General features: G+C 44.5%; 1 protein-coding gene and 1 long non-coding RNA gene across 5 annotated transcripts in view; one reads left to right on the top strand and one right to left on the bottom strand.

The window, feature by feature from the left end:
- The window catches only part of GALNTL6 (polypeptide N-acetylgalactosaminyltransferase like 6), a 1,158,938-nt gene that overhangs the window by 1,131,456 nt on the left and 12,839 nt on the right, over window positions 1-14,643 (top strand). For 3 of the 4 annotated variants that reach the window (XM_082468905.1, XM_082468902.1, XM_082468903.1), the window contains one exon: window positions 7,721-7,870. In XM_082468905.1, the coding sequence (XP_082325031.1) occupies window positions 7,721-7,870 (150 nt within the window). Of the gene's footprint in view, window positions 1-7,720; window positions 7,871-10,836; window positions 12,849-14,643 lie in introns of those variants that run through there. The other variant, XM_082468904.1, reaches the window with a different exon arrangement.
- Window positions 12,942-14,643, bottom strand: part of LOC309664098 — a 101,045-nt gene continuing 99,343 nt past the window's right edge. Inside the window, exon 7 of the long non-coding RNA XR_014265600.1 lies at window positions 12,942-14,310. This is a non-coding gene — a long non-coding RNA (uncharacterized lncRNA). The remainder of the gene's footprint in view (window positions 14,311-14,643) is intronic.

The raw sequence follows: 14,643 nt of genomic DNA, 5'->3' as shown, positions 1-14,643 counted from the left end.
AGTTTATTAAGTGAGGTATGATTCCTGACCCTCTTTGAAACATCCTTGAAAGGGGCTTTCCTCACACTGTGTCACCTGTAAAAGAGGAAAGACGGTGGGTAGAATTATGTCTGCCCGTTTTTATTATTTGAATATTAAATTATAAAATATTTCAAATAGGAAACTATAAAAAAATTACGGCACACCCTGGTGTACTCATCACACGGACTGAACGAGTATCTACAGCTATTGCCATATTTTTTACAAGAAAAAAAATGTACAGATACAGTGAAAGCCCCTTCCCCCCACCCTACGCCCCCCTCCCTCCCTCTACAAAAGGATACATCTCAAGTTCAAGATCCTATGTCGGGCTTATGCCTTGTCTCCCAGAATTGTCCACAATGCTTCTCTTATGAAAACCAAGAGTAGGCAAGCAGTCTCCAGTAAGGCATTAGTTCTCTCCTCCAGCTGTTCCTCAAGTGTCCATCTTGAACATCAAGTCAGTGAAGCTCCCCGTCCCCCAGCCTGGGCTCTCCACGAGCTGTCTGGGTGTGCAGACTCGGCCTGTCGGCCCCTCCCCGGCCCCTCCCCACCGAGCATCCCCTAACCCTCCGGCCTGCAGTACAGCACAGAGCCGCTGATTCAGGAAAACAGCAGCAGCAGACCAAGCCCACGGCACAGCCCAGAGTCCAGCCAAACAACCCCTAACCCAACACCCTCCCCCACCCAGCCGGGAGCCCGGTCCTTGTCCTCTTCTCCCGCAGCCTCGTGGTCTTCTAGAAGAATCATGGGCCTTCGGTCAGGCCAACCTAGATCCCAGCCAGTTTAACCTGCGCAACCTTGTGAAATCGTTGTATCTTTCGAGGCCTTAGTCCCTCCGCCTTTAAACAGGGACAGTAACACCCACCTCACGAACAGGGTTATTGTGAGAATCAATAACGTCCGTGATGTCCCAGCGTCTTGCACAGGTAGCAGGTGCAGAGCAAATATACTCTGTCTTCTTCCTTCTCACAACCTTCCCCGCAGATCGCTTTATACCAGCCCCAAACTAGAAATCTCCCGCCGTCCGAGGCAGCCACCGAACATCAAATACTACGTCCCACTCCCTCAAATACACCCTGCACGGGTGGACACGTATCAGATGGGTTTTAAAGAAGGCCCTGCAGCTCGAGGGTCACTGGGGGGCGTGGAATATCCGTGGGAGCTGACGGCCTACGCCATCCTCTGTCCCTTTCTATAAGCGCCACGGGGATGTGACCAGGGTGGTGGACGGTGCCAGCCTGTTTCCCCCAAGAGGCTGTTCAGACTGCAGCCTGGGAACGAAAGAGAAGGCTTCAAGGCCAGTCAGTAAGGCTGGCATCTAGGGTGGGAAAGGATATTTTTTTAAAAAGAAAAAGGAGAATGCCATAAGGAAAATCCGTATCTGTTGGGTTAAAGTTCACTCCGCCATCTCTATTCAGCCCAACCAAGAGACACACCTATCCAGCTGGCTGATACCTGAATGCCTGGATCAGGTTGAACGTCTCCATCCCCTGGAATGTGCTAGAATGAAATATGCTCTGGGCTGCAGATTTTGTTTGACGGCTGCACGTAAATATAAAGAAAACCAGCTACACTGCGTACATTTAAAATTTTTTGGTTCAGTTCCTCCCCGACCCCGCCCCACCCCAAGCTAAACTGCAAAAAGCCATGGCATGTAATTCCAGAAACAGTCACCAGAGGGCAGCACTAGACAAGCAGACAACTATCTAAGAGGAACGAAAGATCAGTTACTACAGCTCGTGAAAGAGATTTCCAGCCTCTAGAGACTTCTGAAAACAGGGCAATGCAACAAGGTTGAAAGGAGGTAACGTCAATCATATCTGAAATACGTATCACCGTATACTGACGTGGCGGTTCAATCATCACAAGCTGCTTCGTTTTCCAGTAACTGTTCGCTTTTTTCGATATATTACTCAATGACTTCTAAAAATTAGGACTCATTCTTCTACATTTAGATTAAAATTCCCAAAGGAGAAAAGAATATCAGGACAGGAAAATTATAGGCACTCTTTTTTGATTCAAAAGCATTCAAAGAACATGAAAGGGGCACTTATTAGAGCTGGAATGATTTTTTTTTAATGGCAAAAATAAAACACAAATGAATAAACAAAATAGTTCCGTGGGGAGTTAAAGAGAGTCTGTGGAAGCACCTGGTAAGAAAACGGCTTTTGTCACAGAGGAGCGGGATGATTGAGGCTCCCCTGCAGGAAGGGAGCGTGCAGTTCATTTTCCAGCCCTCTGTCGAGGCATCACCGCAGCTCCGAGAGCGGGCTCTCAGTTTCCTATGGGGACCAAGAAAGAAAAGAAGAAAAAGGCCTTCATAGGACTGTGAGGTCTGGAAAGAACACTCCCCATGTGCCGTTAGGGGTCTGATGGAAAGGCGGGGCGTGGGGAGTCTTCGGTGCCAGGGGGCAGCCCTGACCTGTGCTGGGAGGAAGCCTGCAGGGGAGTCTCCGTCCTGCCCAGGATGCTGCCCTCCCCAGAGCTGGACAGAGACGTGCGGAGACGGAGGCGGATCAGTGCACCTGGTACAGGACAGCTGACGGGTGTGCAAGGTCAGCCTCAGGGCCAAGGATGCCAGACCACAAGGAGAAACGTGCAGTAGCCCGGACCTCTGCCAACCGCACGCCGATGCAAGAAAATCTAACTAATCACGGAGAGAATAATCGTTTCCATCTTCTCAGGTCAGGTAGCAACACTGAGATAATAAATTTACGTGCAGCAGCGAGGCTTGTGAGCTGGTTCGTATAACACAACACAGACTCGGGCAACGTTACACACACCAAGAAGTATGACTTACCTATCATTCCGAATCCGTTTTAAAGTATCACTTCAAAGAGGAAAGTGGAGAAAGGAACATCAATTTACTCCGAGGCTGAGGAATTTGAGGTTGAAAAAAAATCAGGAGGTATCGTGCAGGGAACCGGAATAAAATCTGAATACTTCTTGTCAGCGAGGCGCAGCCCAAGGGTTTGCAAACCATCAAATACGTGCATGAGGTCTGTCTGTTTCCGCTTTGACACGATTGAACGGGGGCACGTGGGCCTAAGGAATGAGACGCTCGGTGCCTGATTGGTCCCTCACCACCATTAGGATAAGTTACGTGGCAGGAGACAGCATTTCAAAGACACGAGAGAGAAAGATCTTAGCTAATGGCAGGTGCAGAAGAATAAAGCCGTTTATATAATCCGAAGACGCGCCTCCCGGGACGCAGGAAAGTAAGCACCAGGTGATAATAATAATACTAATGCCTCAAACACTGAAGCCTACAAGCGGATGATCAGTCTGCACAGCTGAGAATGATTACTGCACCCTCATAAGAAGCCTGGAAACAAGAACTAAAAGTCACCCGAAGGTGCCCTGAGATGTAATTGACAGCAGATGAATAAATCAGCCGAGAGACAAATGTGCCCGTTTGCTTTCACGCAGGTATTCTTTTGGACTTGACTGATCTATTTAATAAAATGTAAGGAAAGGAAACAGAAAGAAAGTAACAAGTAAGAAAAGACTGTCTACAGAGGCGTACACAAGCCTGGGCTCCTGAAGTGTGCCGGTGGCCAGTCGTTGCACTTCTGCAGCCCACTTGTCCCCAACTGGGTGATGATGACAGAGCCCTTCAGCTCTGGCTTCTACGTGTATAAAAACCGAAAAGAGGAAAAGAGACAAAGCAGAAAATCAATAAACCATCAAGACCACCGGTTCCTGCGCGGGCTGCACTGCTTATAGTACCAAGGGGCTGTGATATTTAAATAACATAAAGGTTTAAGCAATGACAGGTGTACAGGCCAGGAAATTTTTATTCTGATAATAGGTAACTGAGCCTAGAATCATTGAAATTGAAAGCTCCAAAAAATGAATTATTGTTGTAATTAGACACAAACAACACAAATTCATTTGAGAACCTGAAAAGACTAATTATTAGTTCCTCTTGACAGTTATCCCAATGCACTTTCTGTTAATATAATGAGTGTGAGTTTTTACTTATTCAACAGAAATTTTATTGGACATTAATTAAATGTCATGAATTGTTCTGGGTGCTGGAAATGCAAAGATGAAGAAGATGTGGTTCCTGCCATTACGGGTCTCACGGTCTAGTGAGGGATACAGAAATATAGTCGGACAATCATGAGAAATAAGGTGGGGGATGGGAGGGAGGAAGGGAGGGGTTCGAAGAGAAGGCTTCTTAGCGAGTGGACCCCTGAACTTAACCTTAAAGGACTGCTGAGCAGTAACTAGGTTGGTCAGTGGATGTGGGCCTTCCAACCAGAGGGGCTCCTGTGAACAAAGTCACCGAAGGGGAAATACATACCACCTGATTAGTGCAAGGAACTACAGTTTTTTAAAACTGAGGTATAATTCACATACAGTTTTATATTAGTTTCAGTAATACAACATATTGACTCGTTATTTGTATCTATTGTGAAACAATCACCCCAGTAAGTCTAGTTAACATTCGTCACCAAACATACAGAATTTTTTTCCTGTGATGAGAACTTTTAAGATCTACTCTCTTAGCAACTTATAAATCTTTTATTGTTGATAGAACATAAACTAAAGGGAAAGGGATGCAGCTGGAAAACATGGCAAAGTCCAGATGGTGGAAAGTTCTTTGTGTGTTAAAGAGTTTGAACTTCATTCTCTAAGGGTTATGTGAAAATATGGTGAGATTTCAGGTTAAGAGGTAACATGGTCATATGGGTATTTTAAACTCTAATTCAAAAAGATACATGCACCCCAATGTTCACTGCAGAAGTATTTACAATAGCCAAGACATGGAAGCAACCTAAGTGTCCATTGACAGAGGAATGGATAAACAAGATGTGGTACATATATACAATGGAATACTACTCAGCCATAAAAAAAGAATGAAATAATGCCATTTGCAGCAACATAAATGGACCTGGAGATTATCATACTAAGTGAAGTAAGCCAGAGAAAGACAAATATATGATATCACTTATATGTGGAATCTAAAAAAATGATACAAATAAACTTAGGTACAAACAGAGATAGACCCACAGACATAGAAAGCAAACTTATGGTACCAAAGGGGAAAGGCAGAGGAGGGATAAATTAGGAGTTTGGAATTAACATATACACACTACTATATATAAAATAGCTAACCAACAGGGAACTGTACTCAATATTTTATAACAGCCTATAAGGGAAAAGAATCTGAAAAAGAATATATATATATGTATAAATGAATCACCGTGCTGTACACCTGAAACTAACACAAAGTTGTAAATCAGCTATACTTCAATTTAATAGAAAACACATATGAAGGAACCAGAAGAGGAAGGTGGGAAAGAAAGCAATCAGAAGGTCATTTCAAGAGTCCAGACAAGAAACATTGAGAGCAAAGGTGGTGGAGACAGAGGGACAGGGACCACCTCCTGTAATACTTAGAAGACAAAAGTGGTGAGACTTGGTGATGGAGTAGATGAAGATGATGAGGGAGACCAAGGACATAAAGACAAAGGACTCCCAGGTTGCGAAGCTGAATGAGGTGACCAACTAAAACAAAACACAGGAGCAGAAACAGGCTTAGAAGGGAAGGAAATCAATGGAACTCAGGATGTGGTGACTTTGAGATGTCTATGGGACACGTAAGAGGGAGATCCTACACAGGGTTGGAAATAACACAGATGATGAGTTATGCACGTGCCAGCGAGAGTTAAACTGAGCATGTGTGAGACCAACCAGGGAAGGTGCAAGGGTGGGATCTGAGGAACCCTGAGCTGGACCTACATTGAAGCGATAGACAGAAACAGGACATGGGCAGGACAGAGTTCTAGGATAACACAGGAGCACAGTATCTCAAAAACCAAGGGAGCGGTAGGTCCTGATTTGAAGGGAGTGATCAAAACCAGGAGTAGCTGAACAGACACTTTTCCTTGAGAAATGATTCCCCTGCGTAGGGTTTGAATGAATCTAAAAATGCCTCAGTCCGCAATCATATTAAAACGACGACAACGAATCTAGGGAAAGAGACCACACAATTCCTCTGCATGAATCTATTTCAAATGCCTAGCCTAAAACACCTTCCTCTATTTAAAACATCCTATTTTGTCGTGTCTCCCAGGGAAACAGAAGGCAATCTCTCGCCACAACTCAGACAGTAGGCTTCATGTGTTTGATTTAGATCAGTTCTTTCCGATTTTCTTCAGACCACTTAACCCAGCTTTTTCAAGTTTTCTGCAGTATCCCCACCATTTAACTGTTTCTGTTAGCCATCCCTGGAATTTTGCCAGATTCTCTGCATTTTCTTACCCAGGTAGGACCCTAGAACTGCGGTAATCTGCAGCTTGACAGAGCCGAGTGTACTGTCTGCTTACAGCTCAGCACTGTGTTTGTTTTTACATCCACAGGGTCTCCTGACACTGAGATGTTAGAATTGGAAGAAATCCTAGGGCTGATCTAGTCCATTTTCCCACTTACTTAAGGATTTCTCGCACTGCACCCCTCAAATGGTTATCCAGCTCAAACTCCAAAACTACACTTTCCTTACAGAAGTGTTGTTTTTTCAATTTAATACATTGTAAAATCAATTTAGTGCATCCATAAGTCACATTTTTAAAATAATAGAATGGGGACTTCCCTGGTGGCGCAGTGGTTAAGAATCTGCCTGCCAATGCAGGGGATGTGGGTTCGATCCCTGGTCCAAGAAGATCCCACATGCCGTGGAGCAACTAAGTCCGTGTGCCACAACTGCTGAGCCTGCGCTCTAGAGCCCGCGAGCCACAGCTACTGAGCCCACGTGCCACAACTACTGAAGCCCTCGCGCCCTAGAGCCCGTGCTCTGCAACAAGAGAAGCCACCACAATGAAAAGCCACCGCAATGAGAAGCCTGCGCACCACAACGAAGACTAGCCCCCGCTCGCCGCAACTAGAGAAAGCCCGCGTGCAGCAACAAAGACCCAACGCAGCCAAAAATAAACAAATTAATTAAATTAAATTAAAAATAAATAAAATAAAATAATAGAATGGATGGATGGAATAGAATAGACTAAGACAGGAAAAGTTTGGATGGAATATCAGAGACTATTAAATGCATTGAGGACAAATATTTCATGAAATTTCCGTTTTCAGTTGGGGGAAAGGGGATCTATGCATCTTTGCAAACTGTATCTCTTACTGGGAGTCACAGTCTAGAACTTTCTACACTGCCCGGCAGGATTACTCTTACCAACTCCAGGAAATCAATTTGCCTATTCTTTACTTCATCAAGCTTAGCTTTCATTTAAATCAAAATTTTCAAGTTGCTGGCATCCATCCAGCTCAACCCTACTCCCGGTCTCTTCTCAGTTAATCTGTTCATTTCGGCTAACTGTGTGGCATTTAACCCACTAATTTTTTTCATCCAAATGAAGAAGGTAAAGGGCATCATTAAAAAGTTTCTCCCCTCTTTCTGTCCCTCTGTCTCCCTCTGTCTGTCTGTCTGTCTCTCTCTCTTTCTATCTAACCGGAAACACTTCATTTGCTTTTTTGGCCAGCCTTGGTCAAAAGTGCTTCTGGTGTTGCTGCAGAGCATTAGCACGCATGACTTTTTCAGTGCCCCTATTATGCTGAGACATAGGTCTTTTCTTGTAAATCACGAAGCAGGAGTTCTTCGTAGCTAAAGGACATACCTCCCCCTGCTTCCAAATCTCTTCAAATTCAACTCACTGTAGCTTTTCTGCTATTGTTGTTTTGTTAGCTCTTCACCTTTGGTTGGAGAGAAGATATTCGGCCAGGTGAGCCCCTGCACACCCGAAAATTCTGCTTCGACGCCATCTCCCATAGCAGCCCGGTCACTCTGTATGACTGTCACGGCATGAAGGGGAACCAACTCTGGGGACATCGGAAGGTAAGGGCCAGCTCGCTGCGGGCAGGGAGCTCTCCAACTGCCCTGCTTCAGGTTTTCGAACGCAAAGGTTTTTGGTTTTAACACATTGTTTTGATTTAAATTTTTACCTGGCCATTTGTTTCATGCATTTGGAGACCATTTGGTTCATGCATTTGGAGATCACAGCAAAGATGAGGGGAAAGACAGAGGGTGTAGGAAGGGGCATTGCTTTGGCTTTGCTGGCCACGTGCGCACCCAGCACAGTCAGTTATGACTGCACGCGGCTCTGAGCCAGGACACTAGCCCTACACGGGAGGGGCCTGGTCTCAACCCAGATGGCTCCCAAACGCAGGGGCCATGTGCCCTGCAAACAAACGTGCACGTGTAGAGTTTTTCACGACACCAATTCACACACACACGGATTAACACATCTCTTTACTTATTATGCATCTCAGGCTCATTCGCTTGGGAGCTCTCTGGGTTAAGACAATTACATTTACACAAATACTAATATATTCATGTAGATCTAATTGTTGCAACCTTTATATAGAAAGACCCATTTTTAATCTGGCTAAAATCTGCCCAAGTATAGCAAAGGAGAACTTATTTGGGGAATTTAAAAGTTTAAAGAATTAGATGGGTAACATTTATTGCTAGAAAAAATAGTTCAAAACTAAATAGAAAATCATATTTTATTGAGTTGAGCATTTAAGTAAAAAATAAAGAGCAATTAAATATTTTTAAATATTTTCATTAAGTTATCTTTTGATAGCTTTTTAGAATACAATTTTTCTCTCAGCTTCTTTGGCTTCTCAGGCAGGACTCGGCTGTCACTTAGCAAGAACTCGTAAGTTCCATTCTGCTCCTCAAGTTTGTAGAATTGCTAGGGGCCTCCCCGGCCAGGTGGAAGATTCCCTCTGTTTGCCTTTTCACACTCTGGAATGATTCAGCCTCACCCCAGACTGTAAGGAAAATGTCCCACCCACCACTTGAATCAGGAGTGTTGGCCAGCCTTGGCTGAGGTCAAGTCAGTATCCCCTGAAATCACAGAGAGCTGAAGGGAAGGGTCTGCAGAGAATCAACATGGGGACCACTGGTTTTGATACCTGTTCCCTCACTTAGTGAGTTTTCTGGCATCTACCTCTTAGAGGTGGGCACCGAAAATTGTACTCAAAGGCAGACTCATTTGTGCAAGTTTATTTCGCACACTGCCACACACCCCTGCCAACATCTGGCAGGTTGTGGAAAAAGTACAAAACACCAGTTGTTATATCCTCTTAAAAAGCAATTTAAAATCAAAAGAGCTAATAAGACGATGGCATCCGATATGATACGGGGTGATGGGGGGAAATCAGACAAGAGGAAAACCTCCCTGTTTTCCTTGTGAGATATATCAGAAATGATTAATCTTGTCAAACCCTTTTGCTATTCAATATAATACAGTCCGTGCGTGGTGCAATAAAGAAGTGTTTTGTTTTGTTTTGATGGTTATATGCTGACCGTTAGGAAGTTACTTTCAGGGCACATGGATAAAATACCTGATCTGCCGTTTGCCTCATGTGCTGTTGGTCCCCACGGAGTGGACTTTTTCTCATCACTGCTTACAGCATGAGGGACAAAACACGCCATGATGCCCAGTTAAGCCAGGAAAGTACAGGGACCCGCCAGGCACAACTGTGCTGGGCTCTTTCCTCAGACCTGACCTCATGTGACTCTGGTTTCACTCACCGGGTAGTTATACAGCAAGCACGATTTATACATCATCGGGAACATGCCCAAGGCCTAAAATGGAAAGTTTCTGAAATAGCTCATCTCAGGTGATGATTCAGGCCTGTTCAAATGTACCTGTTTGAGAAAGTCCCTTGTCTATTCCAAGGGCCCTTCCCGAGGCACAGAGCGAGAACTCCCTCTGGTGGGTGCCGCCTTGTCTGTTTGGAGGCATTGCTTGGCCCTGGGGGCTTTGGACAGCTTAGCAATCTCTGGAGTCGGCTTTGGGGTCCCCCTTTGTATCAGCACACTGACGAATCCACGTGGATCCCTGAGACTCTGCTAACTGCCTAAAGGACCCCCGTGGGGCATCTCTTGGGCTCCGTCCTCCTCATCCTCCAGCTGGTGAAGATGCGCAGAGCTAGTGTCTTACACACTTCACAACCACCTGGGCCTGTTACGGACAATCCACAGAGGAAGAAACAGATTTGGGGCCAAGCCAGCATTCAAGCGCAGGTGCATCGGGCCTTGAAGTCTCTCCTCTTTCCTGCGCCCTTAAGCAATCCGATCAATATTCCCCGGGCGAGTCCTGATGCCTGTTGGATTCTGCATCACCAAGACCAGACAAGCGCTTCTCCCAGCCGCAGAGAGATTTCCTGGATTGAGTAGTGGCTGCCGGCGACCTGCCTGAGTGGGGAAGGGCGCCGTCGGCCCCGCTTTCTGACCTCTCAGCACCCATCAGCTCTCAGATCTTGTTGGCCTTTTTTTTTTTTCAGGAAGATTTGCCCCTTTCCCCCCAGCTTTACTGAGATATAACTGACACACAACATTGTGTAAGTTTAAGGTATACAACCTAACGATTTGATATACGTATGAACTGAGAAATGATCGCCACAACAAGTATAGTTAACAAATGCATCACTGTACAGAGTTCTGGGTGTGTGTGTGTGTGTGTGTGTGTGTGTGTGTGTGTGTGTGTGTGTAGAACTGTTAAGATCTACTCTCTTAGCAGCTTTCAAGTATACGATACAGAGTTATTCACTGCAGTCCCCATGCTGTGTATTACAACCCCAGAAATGTAACCAGCTTAGAACTGGACCACCCTCCCTGACCCTCCACCCCCTGGCTCTCAGTTATTTTTCTATGTGGCTCTTTGCCACCACGAGAAAAGGAAGGAATCCTTATCCTAGGGTCGGGTAACTAGGCTCCTGCCCAGCCATCTCCCCTCGTAGCAGGTACCCAGGGTAAGAAATCCCATTTTCGGTTTCTTTCGCCACCAGGGGGACCCCGGCTACAAGAACGATGACTCGCAGAAGAGACCTCAGTAAAAATATTCAAATCACCAGCCGACACTCAAAACGACATCTGAAACAAGAAACTGTCCCGCTGCCTCCTTAACCCCCTACATCTAGTTGGTCTCTAAGACGTGTGAGCCCCTCCCTGGCCTTGCCGTCCCTGTGGCCGCAGCCCCGACTGCAGCCCTTCCCGTCTCAGTCCCGGATTGCTGCAAAGGCTCCCTTAAAGGGCCACCCTGCCTCCGCCCTTCCCCCCCTAACCCACCTTCCGTCCTGAAGTCAGAGGGGTGCCCACAAGAGCTGGTCACTGCATCCCTCTGGTTTATACGTTACTTGGTTTCCCACCGAGAAGATGAAGTGCCTTCTCCCGAATTCTCATCCTGCCTCTTCACAATCTGGTCAACGTCACGGTGGCTTGTCTGGCCTAAGACATTCTAATTCATCCTGGAACTGTAATGTGATCTTGAGTGAGTTATTTCACACGTGTGATTTTCAACTTCCACGTCAATAAAACAGAGACAGTAATTCAGTGAGATAAACCGTGGAAAACTTCCAGCAAGGTTTCTGACCATATGATCGAATTTCCATCCATGTGGGTGACAAGTACACTTTTTACGCTGAGAATAGTGGTGAGCTATATCGTGCTGTATAGCAATCTATGCTAAGAAATATTAACTACTGTTATCCCCCCAGATCAAGAGCTATCTCCCATGTCCTTTTCTGGTAAGGAAACATTTTTATGGGAGTATAACATATATCTTCATTGGGGTTTCCCCAGATGTAGACCCTGAAGTGAGAATTTGAGTGCGAGTGGTTTATTTGGGAGATGCCCGCCCCCCCCCTCCAAAATCATGGCAGAGAGTAGGGAAGTGACACAGGGAAGGAATGGGAACCAGTACAGGGCCTGTGATAAAGCAAGTACCACTGTGGGCAAGGGGAGACCAAGCCCACCGACACCTCTGCAATGGTCTACACCACGTACCGACGGGAAGGGGGTTGGGATATTTAAACACCACCAAGGTCAGTCTTGGCTTACGGCTGCTCCTGGGGGGTGTTTATTCCTGACACCTCTGGGCTGCTGCTCTTATAGACGGAGCTGTTCTAGAGCCCAGAGAACAGAGGCCCTAGAGCGAGATACAGGGGCCAGCTTCAGGAGGTCAGGTCGGCAGGCACTGAAATCCTGGGGCCTGAAGAACTGTGGGCAGATGCTGCCTGAGAACCCAGACCTTCCCACCTTCACCAACACCTGGCACGTCGGTTTCTTTTTCTCTTCCTTTTTCCGTTCTGTGGTTGTAGAGTGAGATCACACGTCTGTTAGCCTTTTTGGAGATCTTCTTTGAGAAGGACCTGTTCAAGTCTGTTGACCATGTTTTAACATGGGTTGTCTGACTTTTTTTTTTCTTTTCTTTCTTTCTTTTTTTTTCTTTTTTTTTTTTTTACAGATTTTGAAGAGTTTTTGGTATATCTAGGTATAGCGGTTATTTGTAAATATCTTACTCTAGTCAGTTTCTGGCCTTTTCTCTCTCCTTGGTGAAGAGCTCTTCTTTCTGATTGGTGTTTTCTGTGTCCTGTTTAGGAAATCTTTGCCCACACCAAAGTCAAGAAGGTAGTATTCTAAGTCATCTTTGGAAGCTTTGCTGTTTAACCTTCTGCATTGTGGTATATATTCCCTGGAATAGTTTTTGTTTACAATGTAAAATGGGGCTGTTTGTTTCATATTTATATTCAATTGATCAATCATCATTTACTTAAAAAAAATCATTTTTCCCACTGCAGGGAAGTGGCACCCTTGTCGTAAGTCGAGGGGCCTTATATTCTTGGTCTATTTATGAATCCTCAAGTTTTTAACCCTCTGACTAATAAGTCTTAGCCATACAGAAAGTAAACTGATAGAAATAAACAAACTTAACCTAATAAGAACCAAAACCCCATAACATCAGTCTTAGTGGTGAAATGTTTCAACTTCCCTCTGGAGACTGGGAATAAAATATAATGTCTGCTACCGTCACTTCTATTCAACATTGCACAGGGGGGCTTCCCAGAGCCATCAGGCAAGATAAAGAAATTAAAAGGTATAAGAAACAGAAAGGAAGAAATAAAACAGTTTACTCACAGGCGACATAGTTGTGTACATAAAAAAAATCCACAGGTTATACATCTAAACTATTAAAGTTAGTAAGTACATTCAGCATAGTTCTGGATACAAGGTAAATATAAGACAATCAAGTGTCTGTATGCCAGCAACAAAAAACTGGAAAATGAAATTCTAAACTTATTCCATTTGATCACCATAAAAGGTATCAAATAATTAGGAATAAATCTCACAACAGATGTGCAAGACCTTTATGCAGAAAACTACAAAACATCACTAAGAGGAACTTTTAAAAATACAAAGGAAAGTTAGCATGTTCAAGGATAAGAAGACAATATTGTGAAGGCATCCGTTCTCAAGCAGGTGTTAGCATTTCATGCAAAACCAATCAAATCCCAGCAGGTTTATTTATGGAAATTGATGAGCTGCTTCTGAAATTTATATGGAAATCAAAGGGCCAAGAATAACGAAGAAAAAGTTGAAGAAGAAAAAGAACAAGTATCAAACACTATAAAAGTGCCAGGTACCCAAACATTACAAAAATGCAATTATTAGTGTAGTGTGCTGTTGGCATAAGGATAGACTGATGCTCTAGAAAGAGAAGCCTGGGTATTGGTAGTTTTAAAAAGCTCCTAAAAGGTTCTGATGGGCAGCCAGATGGAGAATCACTTTTCTAGTTCCAGTTTTTACCTACTTTCCTTACCCTACTCTTCCCTCCTACTGTAGCTGGAAATTGCCCCTCTGCTTGTATTCCTATACCATTTTGTTCCCTTCTTTGTACTTAGAACATTGTATTATGCATGGTAAGTCTCCGCTTATAGATGTTAATTATCTGAGGGCAGGAACTTTTTCTTGTATTTCTGTATGGCCTGCCTAATAACTACTACGTAGACATTTGTAAATAAGTATTCATTAAATGGGCTCAATTACTGACGCGATCCCCTCCAGGAACCCCAAGCCGCAATGGATGAAACTTAGCACATCTTTTGGTTTCAGAACCAAGTTCACAGCCTCCCCAAAGTCCAAAAGTGAAAGGTTTACATCACTTTTCTGAGTTGCTCTCTGGGGTGTCCTTATAGTTTAACTTCCATAAGAAAGGGCTTAAAAATAACATCAAACAGGAAAATACAGATAAAAAGACACCTGTCAGGCTAAACTGATAACAGTGAAACAGTCACAGTACTTTGAAAAGTGAGTGGGTGGAATTCTTGGCATGTGCCCACATCTGACTATTTATGGTACCTTGTGTTATGTGCCAGGGCTTTAGCCTCTCAGCTCATAAAATCCTGCTGGTTCACGAAGATGCCAGATGGATGGCCACAAGGTTGTTATTTTTAAATCATTCCGGTTTCGTATTGATTTAGGACCTAAAATGAGGAAACAGAGTTTAATTAAAAGGCGTGAAATTCGACTCTCGTTCTGATAAATGAAGCCCCACTACAAAATCCTGGACTTGTGGTCATACTTAGACAGTCACACTATCCCTGACCGGCCCCTTCATTTCTGGACAGTACCAAGTATCACAAAGCTCTAAGACTTTTGGTACCACACAGATTAAATTTCATCCATTTTGGTCAAGACGGATTCCAGATCCTTGAACAAGGCTTGTCTGATCTTTACTCCTTACTTCCAATTACATGGCCCAATTTTTCTTCAGATAGCTTCATTGGGACCTACCTCAGCCTCCTGGACACAGATTC

This window comes from Balaenoptera physalus (genome assembly GCF_965194825.1).
Source record: "Balaenoptera physalus genome assembly, chromosome: 7".
Taxonomy (NCBI): domain Eukaryota; kingdom Metazoa; phylum Chordata; class Mammalia; order Artiodactyla; family Balaenopteridae; genus Balaenoptera; species Balaenoptera physalus.
The sequence above is the reverse complement of the archived record's forward strand: the minus strand, read 5'-3'. Positions and strand labels throughout refer to the sequence as shown.